Source organism: Harpia harpyja, chromosome 7 (assembly GCF_026419915.1).
Source record: "Harpia harpyja isolate bHarHar1 chromosome 7, bHarHar1 primary haplotype, whole genome shotgun sequence".
In the NCBI taxonomy this organism is placed as follows: domain Eukaryota; kingdom Metazoa; phylum Chordata; class Aves; order Accipitriformes; family Accipitridae; genus Harpia; species Harpia harpyja.
In genome coordinates, this window is record NC_068946.1 from 38099548 (window position 1) to 38117411 (window position 17864).

Genomic DNA, 17864 nt, shown 5'->3' on the forward strand with positions numbered 1-17864 from the left:
TTATCATTGTGTAACTTTATGCTAGTTAGTAATGTGCCTGGAAAGGGCACTCATTAAACAATACCGTAACAGTGAAATGTTCAGTGCAGTGCAGTATTCTTTAGCTTTTCCTTACTTCCCCAAATTACCTTCAGGATACTTGTCAAAAAGACAGATGAGCCCATAAGGATAAAAATCATGAGCCCTGTGACTCTTTGCTCCCGGATTCCAAGAAACTTTGGCTGCTCCCCTGGAGCGGAGCACTCTGATTCCAGTTTTAAGCTATTCACATGGGAAATAGAGAGGACAGTGGCTGCAACAAACCATGGCAATCCCATAATAGAGCACACTCCAAGCATGACTGCCACCATGAGTAGGTCGAGATGGTATCCACATCCTTTCTGTTAAAAAAAGTAATGACAGCAAGAAGATATAAAATGACATCTGAATTAAGGAGAACACTCCTGGCAGGCATTCCTAATGAAAACTTAGAGACAATTAAAAAAATTGTGACTTTTAGGAAAAAATAGCTTTCTTCTATGCGTTATCCAGGTTGGGTCAGTAGTGATGGTAAACTGGTTATCTAAGGGGAATTCCTACTAGTTCACAAGAAATGCTTAATGTTATTAGATTCATTCCACTTATGAGTTAAGTGTACATATCATAAATCCACTTTACAATGGGCAGCAAATACCCTTCCTGCTTATAAAAGAGATACTAGTAAGACAATGGAAAATACATAAGTTTTCTGTTTTAACTAAATCTCTCCTGTGGATAACAGTAAGCAAACATCCAGCTGCACTGCCAACTTTCCACTGCACTAATCTTAATAGACCCTCCATCCATCCTTACAGAGGAGGCAGAAAATTTTGATTCTTTCCTACACAAAAATTCTTAAGTTAATATTTGCAGTCAGTTTATGCTATAAAAGGCCATAAACCCACAATGATCCTTTTAAAGTTTTTATAGATGGTAAGCACGGGACAGTAGTAAGTTTTCACTAATGTACTTGCATCTTATCTAAGAACAGATAGCTAGAAATGAAGAGAAATTAAATTATAATTAAGCTATACATGAAATTAAATTATAAAATAATATTCATCATCAGGTACTGTTTTACTGGTTTCCCTGTTCAATACTTAAAAGTAGCACCATAAACACTCATATGAAAAGTCGGTACGAAACCTTTGGTGTTGGATCATCTCTGTAGTAGTCAAATACTCCGTAAATTTACCAACAGGAGGATGTTGTTTTGCTTTTGTAGTAGTGGATAAAACTCTTTGGTCAAATCTCAGATGCATTTAAAAACCTGCAAATACAACCTGCACTTGAAAACGACCAATGATCTGCATCAAGCTTGGTTGCATACATATCTGTTACTATAGCTGAGAGGGATACTTCTTTTCAATTTTAGTAAGTATCCAGGACCACCACACAGCTGCAAGCAAGAGCTCAAGCTATTTTCCTTTAAGAAGTCAGGTATTTAGTTACCTCCACAAAATTTTGCAATATGGCAACAAATCCAGTGTCATGGTCTGATGAAACAGTGATGTTCATGCAAACAATGTGAATATGTTGAACCATAATTTTGCCTGTAAACCCATGCAAATGCCTTTTGACATAAAAAAAGTAACTAAACTAAACTTGGAAAGGTTTGCTACAGAGACTGCCAAAAGCTGAAATGTGCACTATTCAGAATTTGCTATGGGAAGTATAAAAAAAGAGGGGAAAACGAGTTGGAAGCAAACAAATCATTTCTTTCTGAAGACAACTTTTACTTCTAAAATGGGAAGCGTCTGGGTTTATGAAAATGTAATCCACATATCGAAATGAAAATGCCATCTTATTTGCTTACATTATTTAAAAAGGGGAATTCATATAAAGAAAATGAAAAGAATCAACTCTAGCAACCTTCCCTCACTCCCCAAAAGTGTTTATGAGTCTTATCTCCAAGACACATCTTGACAAACTCAGAGATGTGTCAAACACAGATATTAGTTACATGCACAATGCACTCAAAGAAAGAGTTTCATTCTAAATCCTAACAGAGACACCTTTTTTTACCTTCTGACACATTTATGAGGAATGTATCTGCTAATGCATACAGAATCCGAGAGCATTTCCTCACATTCATACATGATCTGAGGAACCTGACATATGGGAAGAAAAGGAAGCATAGCAACAGGTGATGCTACACCAGACCCCAGCAAAACTAAAACGCAGCAAGACAAGGGGGCAGCCAGGAGGACCATCTGACTCCCAGATGCCAGTGCTGAAAAAACACATTCCAAAGCTTGGCAGCAAATTCCTGCATCTGTCAAGTTAACCACATGCAATGCTATGGATTGACATGAAGAGCCAGGCTGACAAAGAGGGCAAAAAAAGAACATATCAAATGTCACAATCATCCAAGAAGAGGCAGTGCAAAGTGAAGGTTGCAAATGCATTTGCTAAAGCAACTTGGGATTGGGTTGCTGCTTATTAAAAGTATGTCAAAAAAAGCCTAAGCTCGCTGCATATACATGTACAGAAACCTGCTGCTAGATTTTGCCCAACAGTTTTTCAGAGGGGTGATGTCCCTTTTTCTCTCTCCATCTGTAGGCAACTAAAGTGTTAGAGAACAGAGCAGGAAGTTGTCCTATGTTGTTTTAAGAACCCATTGTGCCTCTAAAGCTCAGTTTTATTCTTCTCCCTTCTTTAAGATAGGAAGGGCATTAAAAAAAAAAAAAAAAAAAAAAGGATGGGTAGAACCACACAGAAGGATAAAGAGGGGGAAAAAAAAAAATCTTATATTACAAAATAACCCCTGAATAGTATTCCAAAATCCAGTCCAGTAGAACAACACTGTCAATATCTGAGGCGGCAATTAATATTATGATACTTCAGGAAATTATTAAATTCTGGATTTTTTTCTTTAGGTGAATGGGTATCATACTTCCAATACAGCACAGAGGATAGCACTTTTTTGATTCAGAATCTCTGTTCCAAATTACATTCATAAAGTCTTCTGTAAGGCAGCAAACCACTGACACAGGGCACAGTGTCCAACAGAGAAAAAGCATAACAATTTAAAGGGGTGCTATATAACATATAATAAACTAGCATACTCAAGTGGATGAAGGTACATTACATAACCTGAAGCAGAAAACAACAGTGAAAATACAACTATTTGACTGAATACCTTTAGTTTGTGTTCTTTTCTATTGATAATGACAGCTGTGATCTGCTGGTCCATAAAGATAAGGATAGTGCAAAGCAGGGCCGGAATTACAGCAGCTATCACTGTCCACCAAGGATTTGGCCCCAAAGGAGTAATAAACCAGCCACGATCATCCCTGGTGGGCTATAAAAAGAGAGTCATGCATGACCAGTCAGAACTCTAAGGATTACTTACATTTTAACTTCATAAGAATACATACGAAAACATTACTAGGATATGATTTCCTTTAAAATCAATCTATGTATGTAAGAGCACAGAAAAATGCTAAACTTCCTATGATACCAAAAAGAGAAATTACATATAATAAAATCATCTGGGATGTTACAGACTTGGTTGCATTTGATACAATGAGCCCAGAATTTGGAAGGCGCCCCAGAACATTTCAGTAGTCTAGGATTTGGGTAATTTGAGCCATGTTGGTCCTCACACAGAAGACATTAGGAAGCATGGAGGGGCCTGATGGGAAAGGATCACTTACATGGATGGGCCACTAATCAGAGAGGTTGCGTAGTACTTGGTGAACATGAAAAATTCAGAGTAGCATCACTACTCCCTGATGAGAAAAAAATATAATAAACCCACGATAGCACACTACTTTGTGAAAATAATAAGGCGGTGCAATTTATAAACAAATTACCTTAAAAGCATTTGGAACCTGAAGTTTTGGTGATGGAATCCCAATGGCATAGTCAATTAAAACCATGGACAAAATAGTGAGAAAGACAGCAAAATCGCTGACAACAGATCGTACCTACGATTATTGAGAGAAATGACAATTTTAACTAAAACATTCATGTATGAGTTAGGATTTATTTTTCTTCTCTGTTTTAAGCCAATTTGTGCTTACAGCTAAAACTGTGCTTATTCTGATACAATTTTCTAACAGAGAAAAGATGCAGTGTCCACTTCACCAGCAGTTAATTGAATTTGCAATGCAGATGGAATTCATGCTTACACGTGACTAATGACAACTTTTGAATTAAAAAAAAGGCACACACCTTTGTTGGGAAGTATCGGCTAGTTTTGAACTGCTTCAGTGTGGATGACAGTGTTACCGTAGAAAAGAATAAGATGACAGACCAAAAGAGGACATCTGGAACATAAGGGCCATGATGACCACAGGCTCGTCCAACAAACTCTCCGTGAAACTTTTTACATTCCTATCAGGGAGAGCAAAGTAGTATTGTTCTGAAAAATACCCATGCTTACACTGGTATTTTCTTTCCAATTACCTTCCTAAATTGCAAGCAGATTGTATTACTAGAAATAGTAAAATAATTTTTAGATATTTATTCTTTTTAAAATTGAAACTCCTAATGTTTGTATCTAGTCTGCATGGAAAACTCTCAAACCTTCAAAAGAGTCTCTTTTTTAACCAGTATTAAATGATGAAGTCACTAAGACATACCATAAATAAAGTCATTAATATAAAACCAGATTTATTTCAAATTGAACAAGTACACTTATTTATTTTCTGTTTACAAACACAGATTTGCACTTCTTAATTCCTTCCAAGAGAGGAAAGCAAAGTTCAAAAGCTACTATGAGGAAGGCTGCTCGTGGTGCATTCCCAAGAACTGATTTTTTGTTTTAACTTCACAGGCCAAGCAATTCAAGAAAAACTTACTTAGAATGTACAGTATTAGCCTAAAATGAGACCAATACATTTAATACCACGTGGGGGCAGCACATTCCACAAATTATCTTTTTCTTAAAAAAACTGATCTGATAAAATGCAGCAAAACCCAAAATCTGTAACATTATTTCTATCCAATACAATATATGATCAAATATGCAGATACAGTAGAAAACATGTCTAGTAATTCTCCAATACTATCCTTAGTTGTCTAAAATGATACTTGTTCCAAGTTAACAAGCAGAGAATTAAAGAGTAGCTCTAAAAACGTGAGTTACGAGCTCTAGACTCACAATCCTTTCCTTCTCCTTCCCAAATCCCTCCACACTTACTAAGCAAAAAGAAACGCAGCACCCAGAATCAGAGATTTCAGGCAGCAATATTCTGCCAGATCAGGATCTTTTAGTATCAAATGAACTGGGTCATTGACTCATCAGATTCACGTCACAATACTGTGGTTTGACATGTTATGAGAAACCTTGGCTTTGAACAAAGGCTGGCAAAAAAAAAAACCCCACACAGTTGCTATTTGATGACTGTGAGACAAAGGAGTACAAAACTTTTTATACTTGTAGAGCAGTAAACCTGGCATAAATATGATGCACTTCTGACTGATGAAATAAAGGTTTCAGGTGGGGAAAAAATTTTTCAGGAAATCCAGAAGAAATTCTCAAGATTCTGGGACATCAAATAGAAAACTTGTCCTGGCCTGAGCTAGACCTTGATGTTGGCACAGCAAAGGGATGAATTTCATCACATACCTACTGAAAAGGATTTTGTCACAATCAGAATAAACATTTTGCTCACGCTCATTTTGTCCTAGATAGCAAAAAAAATTGTTGGTTCTACTGTTGTTTTTAAGAGAGAGTGCCAATCTAGATCTTCAGAAACCTGAAACTTAAATCAGACACAAGAAACAACAGGAAGAAATGAGCAGTAAAAAAGACAGTGGGGTGAGACTGACCAAATATTTATAGACAACTAGGTCTAATCTTTTACCGCAATTCTCTAGAACAGGAGAACTGAAGTTTCCTGATGATGCTTGCAAGAAATAAATACATGAAAGTATGAAAAATGTCAGTTATTTCTTTGACAACTATAGGGACTCATGGGGAAAGTCGGTCAGTTATACTGCTACCCGTGTAAATTCAAGTTTCAGCAATAAGCTTTTACAGAAGTTTTAAAGGGTTTTATATAATGCAGCCGGTCTTTTACATTTATAGTTAAAACAAAATCTGTTATTTTAAATCTCCTCAGCTGCAAATGTACTCTGAAAAACACTGTCAGAGATCTGAGAAAGTGAGAGGAGGAGTCTGCCCCTGCACAGATGCTCTTAAGAGTGTGCTGCAATTTTGAGAATATTCATTCTGGATTGCTGGAATCCCTCAGGCCAGCAGTTCTCAACTTTCTCTCTGCTGTTGCCACACCAACAGAGTTGAGGAGCAGTCCTTGCTACCATGACAGGGCAGCCATGGAAGGCAGCTCTTGCTTAACTCATGATAGGAGGACACCAGTTCTTCTGCTTTCCTGCCTTTAAAAGAAAAAACAATATCTGCAGGAGACAATCCACTAGATTGGCTTTTAAGCATTTCATTTGGTTATGCCTACAATGAGATCAATTCAGTTACATTTCTGAGAGAACCCTCCAGTTTTGTGTCTTTTGCACTCCATTCTCTTTGACTGTGTAATGAAATGATCTATTTGTGAGAAAAAGTGGTGGCCTGATCTCAATATGACATTTTAATCAAGTTGTAAATGTTGCTTTGAAGAAGGCAAACCTGAAGTAATAAATCTTTTAAACCTAGAGAAGCATACCGTTTAGAAACAAGTTACATATATATATATATATATATCCATGCAAGCTCCCCAAACTGCTTGTAGCTTGTTCCCCCACTCTGGAAAAAAAAAATTACACAACCAAGACATAATTAACACTGAAGGCCTACGTAAAGAGAGAAATTTGGTCACTGAACAGAAAAGGTTACAAAATTTCTCCCCTTCCTCTCCTTTATAGCCTGAAAAGCTGTAAGAATGTTTTAGGGGAAATAAATGTTTTTGAGTCTTTCTACACAAGGGAACTTTGGTTTTGCCATCTGGCAGAATTTAGGACAAATCCGTTGTCATTTGACATGTTTAGACTTAATCTCAGTCAAACTCTTGTGCTAGTGTATCAAGAAGTTTCCAAAGCAGGGCACAAAATGCACATACTTGCTTTAATGTGTACCATCAAAGGCTACAAAATGCTTACAAAAGGAGATAATGCTACACAGTCTATGTTAGTCTTTGTTCAGTTAAATATATTTTATGCTTTATCTGAACAAATACCAGAAAAAACATGGCATTTTTTTCCAATATATTTGCTGCAGTAGGAGAGACAAAATTATTTATGCTTATGTCTTTATTTATTAAGTTCCAATATTTCACTTACTGACACAGTTAGGTTCCCCCATGGCACATCAGATGCAGATATATTGTAGTCCTGCCAGTATTGTAAGGTTTTATTGCTAGGATGTTCTGGTTCCACACAATTGCATCTGAAAAGACAAAGTAATATTTTTTTCCTTAATAATAAAAATTTGGATTAATATCTGATACATCTATCAACTTTATGACATATTGAAATTATGCTCTACTCTGCCAGATAATTTTAGTTCAAATTAATTCAGTAAACGCATGCTTTGAAGCAGTCTGTAGTTCAGTAGCTAGTGCTATTACTAGAGTATAAATTGCTGTGAGGTACATGTGCATATATAGTACGTAACGTGACATATTTAAACCACTGTCCACAGAAAGTTTTTCCACCTATTTTCTTCCTATTTTATTGATACTTCAAGCACAGTTTGTAACACTGAGAATGTGCCAGTCCTGTTCCACCCCCTTATACCTAACACTTCCCTACATGGGGATCAGATGCTATGCACAGTTCCAGGCTGATCCGTTTCTCAAATGCAAACTGTCTGTATCCTCTTTCTTTCTCTTTACCAGAATGCCCTTGCATGCAAAACTGCCAAACTGCCCGGTCAACCATCAGGGCTCTGCAAGCCCACCAGCACCAAAGGCTCTGTGAACTTCTGTGTCCATTGTTTTTCCTTTCCCCACAGCTGCTTTAAAAGCATACTTTTCATTTTAAATGGTGTATTTTAAGATACAAAACATGATTAGGTAGTGTGGGAGGACAATACTGAAAATAGGCAATTTAAAATCAAAATTAAGTTCTTAAAGCCTCTGAAGCAACTGTGGGAGGCTACCCCTTTGACAAAGGCTTCAAAATACGCAGGATACTCTGTAGGTTCCAAGATGTCAAGTGTGCTTTGCAGTTCCCTTTATATTAATCCTACTTTTAAAATGTATAGTACTATCTATCCTGCTAGTATTTTAACGTACTTATGATGGCTGTGAATAAATTCTGTACCCTCCTTTATGGTAAAGTTTTCAGGAGTAGCTGGGGACAGGATAACATCTGACTATAGAGTGGAGAGCCATTAAGCATACATTTGCATTCCAGTTCTAGAAAAGTATCAGTTTATTCACTTACCTACACCATGTATTTTCTCTGTGGCTGTTTGTTTCCACAAAATGACAATTCTCATCTAGATTTGTAATATTTTCTATATAAGAAATTCTACCACCTACACTATGAGTACAGAATAGTGCCACTGTATTTCAATTACAATACTATACATGTGACAACAGCTGCATTTTATATATACATAGAGAGAGATGCAGGTTGTCTTTGTGCAATTCCTTGCTTTTATTTTAAATGCAGCTATTTATAAAAGAAAAAATACCAACCCTTACAGCCCATGAACAAAAAGAAAAGAAAAGAAAAGGAAAAAAAAAAAAAGCAACAGCATTCAGAGAAATAGAGGGCCTGAGCCAAAAGCCCTTGATGTAGACTGGACCTTTCAAACCTATCTGATATGCTTTTGATCAGGCCCCAAGTGCAGAATGAATGCGTGTTCAATAAGTAGTTTAAAATACTACAAAATGGGTTAAATGAAGCACATCACTACTAGTGAGCTACGGTAGCATAATAAAGTCAACAAACGGTATGTCTATGTTATCGCAAGGGAGTATTTGATGTTCATGCAACAATACAGAGGTGGCTATTTCAGGTTACTACTGTTTCCTGTGAGCACAGGAGCTCCCTGCCCCCTGATGTCCATCGCTGATCGCAGACTGGCCAGATGCTGGGCGATGGCCCACTGGGGTTCGATTACAGTAGGCCAAGGTGACGTGGGCTGTTCAATCACAGTCACTTTCTCACTAGAAGGGAAGACTGTGCATGTCACCAACACTACATGGTACAGTTACACTTGCTGCAAACTGCAAAATCACATTTAAAAGTTAGAGAAGCCAAAATTTCTATGCATTAGTCAGAAACATGACAATTGAAGCTATAGTTTAATACAGCTCAAGTAGTTCACCTTCAGATGAGATCATCACCTTGTTTATTTCTATATCAATACCACTTTCTTCCTTCACAGCATTCCAGTATGGCCTTTACCAAGTTTCACAGGCATTTACCAATGGCAGATAGTTCATCAGCAAGTAAGCAACTTGTGCAAACTCCACCCATGCAGACAAAAATCACCCTGCACCCAGCTTTTGTTACTGAATGGGTGCAGAATTAGGCCCTAACTGTAAAGATCAGATCCTGCTTTCTACCAGAAGACCATTCAAACAACAATCTCAGTGTTTCGATATATATAACATTACATTGTTTTCAATATTATATGTCTTTTGGCAACACTGACGTTTTGATGTGAGACTGTATCATGGTAAAACTGTCTTCCAGCATCACACTAATTGCTTAACATTATAGAAATACGAGATAGTAAGACACTCCCTGTCCAGCCCAGAAAACACAATTGGAGGTACCGTTCAGTGCCAGAACATAGAAGATTATCTACTAAAAACGTGACATTTCATAACAGATGTAATTGCTTCAATGATGACTATTTCCCAACACAGCTGACCTGCAAGGAGAAACTCACATTAGTGAAATAAGGCTTTCTACTTTAATCTTTTAAAACTTTTAGTCTCTTTCACTGTCATTTTTTACTCTGAGAGGTCAGGTCTCGGAAGAAAAAGTAAAATACACTGAATTGTTAACAACTAACACATCTTTCTATTTTCTTGATAAAATATTGCTCAGAAGGTTGGAATAAGTAAAAACGTATTGCCTCTTGGAGGTTCAAATGCTCTTAAGTTCTCGTAAAGTTGTTTAAAGTGCTGAGCACTTGCCCACTACAAGAGATCTATATGGAGTTTATGCTATTACCAATGAGCAAGAGACTATACATACACCTCTAAGTATATTTTCTAAGCAACATATTCAGCTCCAAATACAGTACCAACTTAGCAACGTACTCCCATGCTTTTTAGTGATAAGGAGTCAGCAATCATCTTCATTATGCTAAAAGATACAGAATGATTCATTTGATTCTCTTTCATCACGGCTAGGAAGAAACAGCTTTTTTTTCATGACTAGAATATAGGCAGGGAAGAATCTGACATTGGTGGTAGTGGCAAAAGCATAGGTGTCACTATAGTGGAAAAAAAAATCTCTGCTGCCAATCTCACAATATACCCATTTCATCACACTGATGGCAGAACAATTCCTTTTGCATCTTTACACTTTTGGCTACTGCAAGATGTTCTGATCTCCTGGGAGCAATTCAGATGTCAAAACCTGGGTGCCTACACACCCCATGGTATCTGTGACATCCATGATGGGTTGGCACATATGTGAGAGGGTCTATGGTGACCCATGCCTTTGTTTTCACAGCAGCTGGAGGCTAAGAGATCTAAAATGGCACTAGATACCCAGTCACAGGTCACTCCCTTCTGTATTTAAAATGTCCGTATTTTGTGACTAGGCAGAAAACAGTAGAGCTTGCTTTCTCCTAGGGTATTTAAACATCTAATACAGCCTATTACAAAATGGCTTATAAATCTGAGGTAGACTAATAAACCATTTCAGATGAGACAGTCTTCAGGAAATTGCTGGAGAACTGTCGTAAGATTAGAACCGACAAAAGGAGAAAGTAACAGAAAAACAATGGCCTGAAGCTGCTAGCTAGAAAAATAACCAGAGCGAGGAGTCCTTATTGCCTTCACGTCTTCCAAGGTACTCAAGAAATCTCCAGCAAATCAGGATGGGCAACAAAGGTAGATTAGAAATAATGAATTTTAGGACTGGCTAACAAACTGGTATCCTCTGGAGCCTGTACCTCTCTCCCTTTTACAGGAGTATCAAGACTTCAGCTAAGTCTTCAGCACCAATCCAACTGTAACAATATAGGCACTATAGGTCAGTGATGGCATCCCCCTTCCCTTCCTTGTCCTCCCAACCTCCCCACATTTTTCCTAGCTCTTTTTGCTTTTCTTTTATAAGTCTCAATTTCATAAATCTTTCTTTGGACAATGGGAAAGGGAACATGGGCTAGTAAATTAGAAATGTGTTATTTTATATGTAAAGTTGGGGAATGGTTTTCCCCTCCTTTGTAGATCAGCAATAAAAGATAAACATCATTGTTGCTCAACTACCAGTCAGGTGAAAGGTTCTGTACTAAAAACACTTTCATCCTGACTATAACTTTGTTTACTGCAAAACAAGAAACATGTTTCCTAGGCCTATTTGTTCAACTGAAATTAACCTGGGTCTGCTGGGGGAATTCCTCTGATCTCCACTTCTTACCCTCCATTCTTCAGGCTTGTTCTTCACCATTTTCTTCTCTTTAACCTGTCATGCACGCTCTCCTCCTTACACAGACTTCAAACATGCAGCATGGTGCTAGTCCATTCTGCTGCCATTACAGCCAGAATAAAAGCTTTGAACAAGAGCTTTGCACAGTGTTTTTGTCAGTAAATAAAACACACCTAAATGGTGCAGCTCCTTTGAAAGCCTCATGGTCATTCATCCCTAGGCAGTTGCCATTTTTCAGTATGTGTTTTCAAGAATAGGAGGCGCTTACTACTGATGATTTTATCCAATTCATAAGGCACTGTTTTGGAGCTCCCATTTTTCCAGCACGTACATGTTGCAAGCTACACCTATTTATACTAGCTAAGGATCTGATCTATAAAAGATGCAACTGCAGCTTCTTCATGATTAGCCAACATACCATTTCCCCCTCCTAGAAGGGAAAAATCTCCTTCTGGCTCATTTAAGGTAGAGAATGAGATGTGCTCTATATGAATATTTATATTATTAAAAAAACAACAGGCAAGTATGACAAATGAGTTACAAAATGTGCTTGTTTAAACAATGTGTCTCACAGAATATCAGAGAACATATTTGGTAATATGAGTAGGAAGTTTTTCCCCTAAGACACAGAGTATGCTCTATGAGAGTGCTGCGCACTGATCACATAACAGAGACAGAATAAGATGGTATGAAATGGAAGGTAACATCACCAATTTTCTTTTAAAAGTAAGGTATTAGAATATATTTCTTTATGTTGCATTTACAAGGTTGAAGGAAAGTACATCAATAGCAGAAAATGCTATGCATGTTTAGGTTGTCTCCAAATACACCATCTTCGTGTGAATTATGGGCACTCGCAGAGTCTTTCTGTTTGTCTAACAACTTGTATGGGAAGGGGATGACAAAAACATCATAGACGACTTTTCTCTGCTGTCCCATACCTACAACACCTGTATATCCCTGGCATTATATTTACCATATTCCTTCTCATGTCAACATTCATAATGATGAAATCAAAGTCTCAGTGGAGAAGAAACTGGAAACAAAATAATTAATACTGATGGGAAATGGACTTGTCAGATAAGTTCTATTCTCAGTATCACAAAACCCTTTCAAAGCACAGCTGTCATGGCAAGACGAGATTTTTTATTCATTTATTCATGAGATCTGCCACCCTGAATTAGACCATTGAGTTAAGTAGCCCATCTCTGACAATCACGAACATCAGTAGGCATCCATGTATATTCTCTTAAGTTGGAAGTCTATGTAGATCAGTTGGTGAAGTTGAGGAGGAAAACAGAAAAGCCTATAAAAGTATCTAGACAATGCACTCAGCAGCACAACAATTTCACACACACAGAGAGAGATAAATCTGAGAGGGGGAAACTGATATTAGAATGAAGAAATCTCAAAGAATCAGGTTTCTTTGGATAGCACATCAGGAGGAGAATGTTGTTCTGTCAAGGGGAAAGTCTAGAAAACAGATTTATAATCCCATCGTACTTTTGTTAACCTTGCCTGTCACTCATAAAGGTTGGTCTTTATTAGCTGCCTGGTGCAGTATGCAGTCCATGCATTCTTAGCAGCATTATGGTATGTAACTGCCATAAACAGAAGTTAACGTGCAGAAAAGTAGTGTAATTACGTGGGATATTGACAATTCATCTGAAAGCTTTCACTGAGAAATTGTCTAGGATGTCACTTCACCCTGCTTCCAAAGTTAAAAAAACATGCACCTGAAGAGAAGAGATTCAGTATAATGCTGGTTCAGAAATAATATATTGTAATATACTATAATGATATATGGTCAGCTTAAGTTTCTATTGTTCAGGTGTAGTGTATCAATACACATAAATGTCCCGTAACAAAACCACCCAAGGATTTTACGTAAGCCTTTCTAGATTTTGAAGGCATTGTGTAGACCAGCTATCAACTACAGACTGAATGCTGTGGATAATTGCTTAATGAGGAGATCTGTTTCCAAAGTGGAGGGGATGAGTAGTAGGAAAGAATGAAGCAAGGTGGGCACTCCCTGGGCTCAAAAGAGAGAGAAAGAGAAAAATCAGTCAATTGGGTTGGGGAGACATAGGGAGGTCCTAGAATAAATGGAATAAAGAAAAATAATTTCTGGATTCCAGGGTTTATCAAGAAGCAAAAGGGAACCAGCCGTTAAACTCAATGATGGCAGTTGCATAATTCTGGGAAGAAGAGGGACAATCTTAGGGAAAAACACACACAATATGGCACAGTTACTTAACTGTAAAAAAAAAAACCAAAAAAACCCCCAAACCAAAAACTATAAAGAAGGGGAAAAGAAAAACTATATTCATACCTAAGTTCAAAGAAATCATTACAGGAACTGGAATTCAATTGCATGCCCGGGATCCTAATGAGAAATTCTGTGCTTATCATCACTGACTCTTCTCATTCCACCTGCAGCTTTATACAGGGTATAAACCAACATAATTTGCATCCAGTAATAATGTATTTAGATTAAGTTATATAGATAATGAAAGATTTAAAACTTGCCTGTGCAAACAGTGGTATGCACAAAACTAATCTTCACAATGGCTTCTAGAAGCAATGCTTTCTATAGCCTGCAAAAGATACTGAGATTGACATGAACTTGGCTCCTTAATTACATCAGAGTGGGATTTTCTACTTCTAATGCTTAAGTGCATGTCAATACCAAGACAGATTGCAATATGCATATTACTATGCCAAGAAATCACTTTAAAATTATTCAATGTAATCTGTTAATAATTGAGTAACTTCTGGTAAAGAATTATTAAAAACAACATGAATTCATCACTCTGAAAAAAGAATTAATAAAAAACAAAAGATATATAAAGTCCCAAGATCTAAGCAACCTCACACCGAGAAAGAATTGATCTTCTGTATTCTGAGATAACTATCTTAAAATGCTTGTATTTTAAAGAATACTGGATTGCTTTCTAAATCATGTTCCTTTCATCCACAATGCTTATTTTGTTTTCCTTTTGAGAACCTCTGTTTCTAATCCACCCAGTTGTAGGGTTCTCCTTTCCTAGCAAAAATGGTATCCTAATGTTTTATATACACATTAAAACTGATACGTATCCGTGTTCCAGACAGGATTCACTAACTGAAGATATATTTGCTACAGAGTAGGAAAAAGCAGGAGGAGGAGAGTACAGAAATAAGAGAGTTGCTATGCCAACCTACAAATGCTAATGGCATGACAAATACAAAAAGGTCACAGTAAAAAAGGAAAAAAAAACCAAAAAAACAAAAAACAAAAAACAGATCAAAAACTATGTGTATTTTATGTAATAAACAATGCAGCTACTGTATTTAAATTCCTTCAAAACAATGCAGTTCAAAAATAAAAAAACTGCAGCACAGTAGCACACTGAAAATCAGGTTGTCTTTTTCCTTCTTTTGATTTAGCTCTTAACTGCCTTATTCTTTACTGTCCATATCGTAAAGTTGGTGTTTTAAGAAAAAGTTACATATGAACACTGCATGGTTTGCCAGCAAGTAGATCACCTGATGATTAGGGCCAATATTTCAACAGAGTAACAAACAAGTATAATAAAGAAAATGAGTAAAAAGTGCATTAGGACTAGTTCTACATTAATTAGGTCATGCAACAAAAGATATTTTTGTCTTTTTGAGATAGATTTCTGTAACGAACTCAAACTCTTATCTTCTACCTAAAATGGTAAATACAAATTTTTAAGAAATCTTTTAGTAGGACTTTCAGGTGATTTTCAAATATTTGGGTCTGCTTGATTTAAACAAAAAATAATCATCCCAACTGTTCTGAATGTTCTTTCTATAGTCTTCTAAGGTTTGTTATGGCAGATACTAGTAATGATTCGTATACTCTTAAATATAAGAGGAGATGCATGCAGTACAGCCTTTTACATCAAACTCCTGCAACAGAGACTGTTCATGACAGAATTCAAACCCACCCAAAATACAGAATGGGTTTTCTCTCTCACTTGGAATATGGTTCCAATCTGGTTGAAATATCAACCATTTTAAATTACTATTTTCTTTGTCTCTCTAGTACTCCAAAGGACAGTACTAACAGCATGCCAATGACTTTTCCTGAGTCAAACTCATGTCTTCACCAGGGCAAAGGCAACAGTACTGGGATGTAGACGCACCTGTGGACATCAGAGCATCCTTGGAAAGCCCATGGCAGAAGAGATGAGGGCTGGGCCACAGCATACACTGGAAGCTTCAAATATATACAGTGTCCTGACCTGTTTATCATCAACTTTTCAAGTGAGCAACAGACAGAATACAGAAAACACAGAAATTTTACAGTATAACCTGAGTTTTCCAGCATAGAATTGCAGATCCAAGATAAAGTTTTACATAAGCTTTGGCTGAGCATTCAAAGAGAAATGAGTTGCTCAACCTTTTGAAGTTCACCCATTGCTAATTAAAGAACTGCCAAGGCTTTACTAACAATTAAAAACTTGTCTTTAAAATCCCCAAAGAGGAAAATGCAAACAGCTGTTTTAATTAGCAAAACAGCAGATACTAATTAGCTTCTGTAACAGAGTATGCTGGTCCTTTAAGGACAGGACCATTTTCAGCCCAAGTTTGTTACCCATTTAAACTGCAAGTAGAAGGACTGGAGTCAGGTGCTGCAGAAAAAGCTTCTAATTCCTTGTGAAAGGAATATTCCCCAACTTCAAGTACACGAAGAAACAAGATTTTTTTTTTTCAAGTGAGCTTTTATGCTTATTTGTCTTCTAGTTTCTGATTTTTCTGGAACTGAGACGTGTGCAGACATCTGAGCAGGGACCAAGGGTTATTTGAAATGTCTAGTCTTGCAGTGATCCCATGGGGATGATAATTGTGATACCTTCATGTTCTGGGCAAATGGTTACTGTGTCTGGACAGAGTAGTATGTGCATATCTGCACAGCAAACCTATGGAGTTCAGGTTGCACCAAGCCTGCTGTGAAAGCACTGGTCATTTGGGCAGCTGATGTAGAGCTGCTCCAACAGAGCACATCTTTCCATTCTCCCAACTGTTGGGGCGGTTTTGAGGAACTAAGAAAAACTCAGATGAAGGAGAAGGGAAGGGAGAGAACAGAAGAGGTTGGAATTACTGCTTTGCTGTGTTCAGAGCACAGATTCTTGGAATCAGCAGATGTACTCTTACAAGATAATCGGTATGCATACTGGTGTTTCCAACAATCAGTTTTAAGGTTAAAAAAAATATAAGCCACATCCCATAAGAGCTATGCTGCCTATAACTATGTCTACAGCTAGTCAGTTTGGTATTAGTGGGGTCAGTTCCCATGGACGTGATATCGATAATAAACAGGATATTGCTGAAAGTAGAAGATATAACATAAATGTCGAAAGTGAAATGTAATGCAAGAGTTTAAAAGTCAATTTATTTGTACTATCTATACAGAGTGAAAGAATAACTGAGAATATAGGTATGAAATGATGACCCCATAAATAACTACAAAACTATTATATCAAATAATTTTGATAGCTATATATGTGTTTGAAACCACCAGGCAATGGTCAATCTTTCTTCCAAACATCTGGAAGACACCTGTCCTTCAGGAATTGTGTTTGGAAAATCTAACTCATGTGCTGGTATTCCAACACTGTAGGACAGGACAGGTCAATAGCTGTAACTGGAGGACAACAATTGCTGCTCTTATACCATTCTGTGTGCTCTGCACGTTCTACATTCAATGAAGACAATTACCAAGGGCACGCAGCAAGTAAACAACAGCCTTCAAAAATCAATTTGGGATTCTGATTAATGAATGGAATTTTAAATAAAACCAAAAACATTTATTTGCAAACATAAGGACTATGATAAAACACTTCCATAAAATACAGAGATACCTATCACTGTACCCCTATACAATTAAGACTGTTAATCTTATTTCTTCAAAATCTCAAGCAATATCACAGGATTCAGCTAACCATGAATAAAGCTAACTACCCAGGAATCAGTATTTCTATTTGTGTTTATGCTTTTCATTACATATTTTAACATCTCAGCTCCACCTGCTAAATGGTTTCTGAATATTTTTTTGTCTTTGTATAGTATTTCAACATCTGTTTTTCAAAACCATATGAGAACAATGTATTCCCTTTCCCTTTGAGACAACTACTTTCAAGTGGTAAAGGAAACAAAAATAATCCACAAACACTGTGCTATATGAGGCTCTTTAGGGTAAAATACTGACTTTATAGAAGTTAAGTGAAGTTAAATAAGACCAGAATATAACCTCAACAGCATGCATGGTCTATTCTTGATGTTTATTGCTCTCTCTCCAAATTAAT

At 37.0% G+C, this 17864-nt stretch overlaps 1 protein-coding gene across 8 annotated transcripts in view; it reads right to left on the reverse strand.

Moving 5' to 3' along the window:
- Positions 1-17864, reverse strand: part of SLC4A10 (solute carrier family 4 member 10) — a 165051-nt gene that overhangs the window by 16796 nt on the left and 130391 nt on the right. For all 8 annotated transcript variants that reach the window (XM_052791621.1, XM_052791623.1, XM_052791620.1 and 5 more), the window contains 5 exons: positions 7264-7369; positions 4198-4359; positions 3837-3950; positions 3161-3322; positions 129-380 (listed from right to left, as the gene is read on the reverse strand). In XM_052791621.1, coding sequence (XP_052647581.1) covers positions 129-380; positions 3161-3322; positions 3837-3950; positions 4198-4359; positions 7264-7369 — 796 coding nt within the window. The remainder of the gene's footprint in view (positions 1-128; positions 381-3160; positions 3323-3836; positions 3951-4197; positions 4360-7263; positions 7370-17864) is intronic.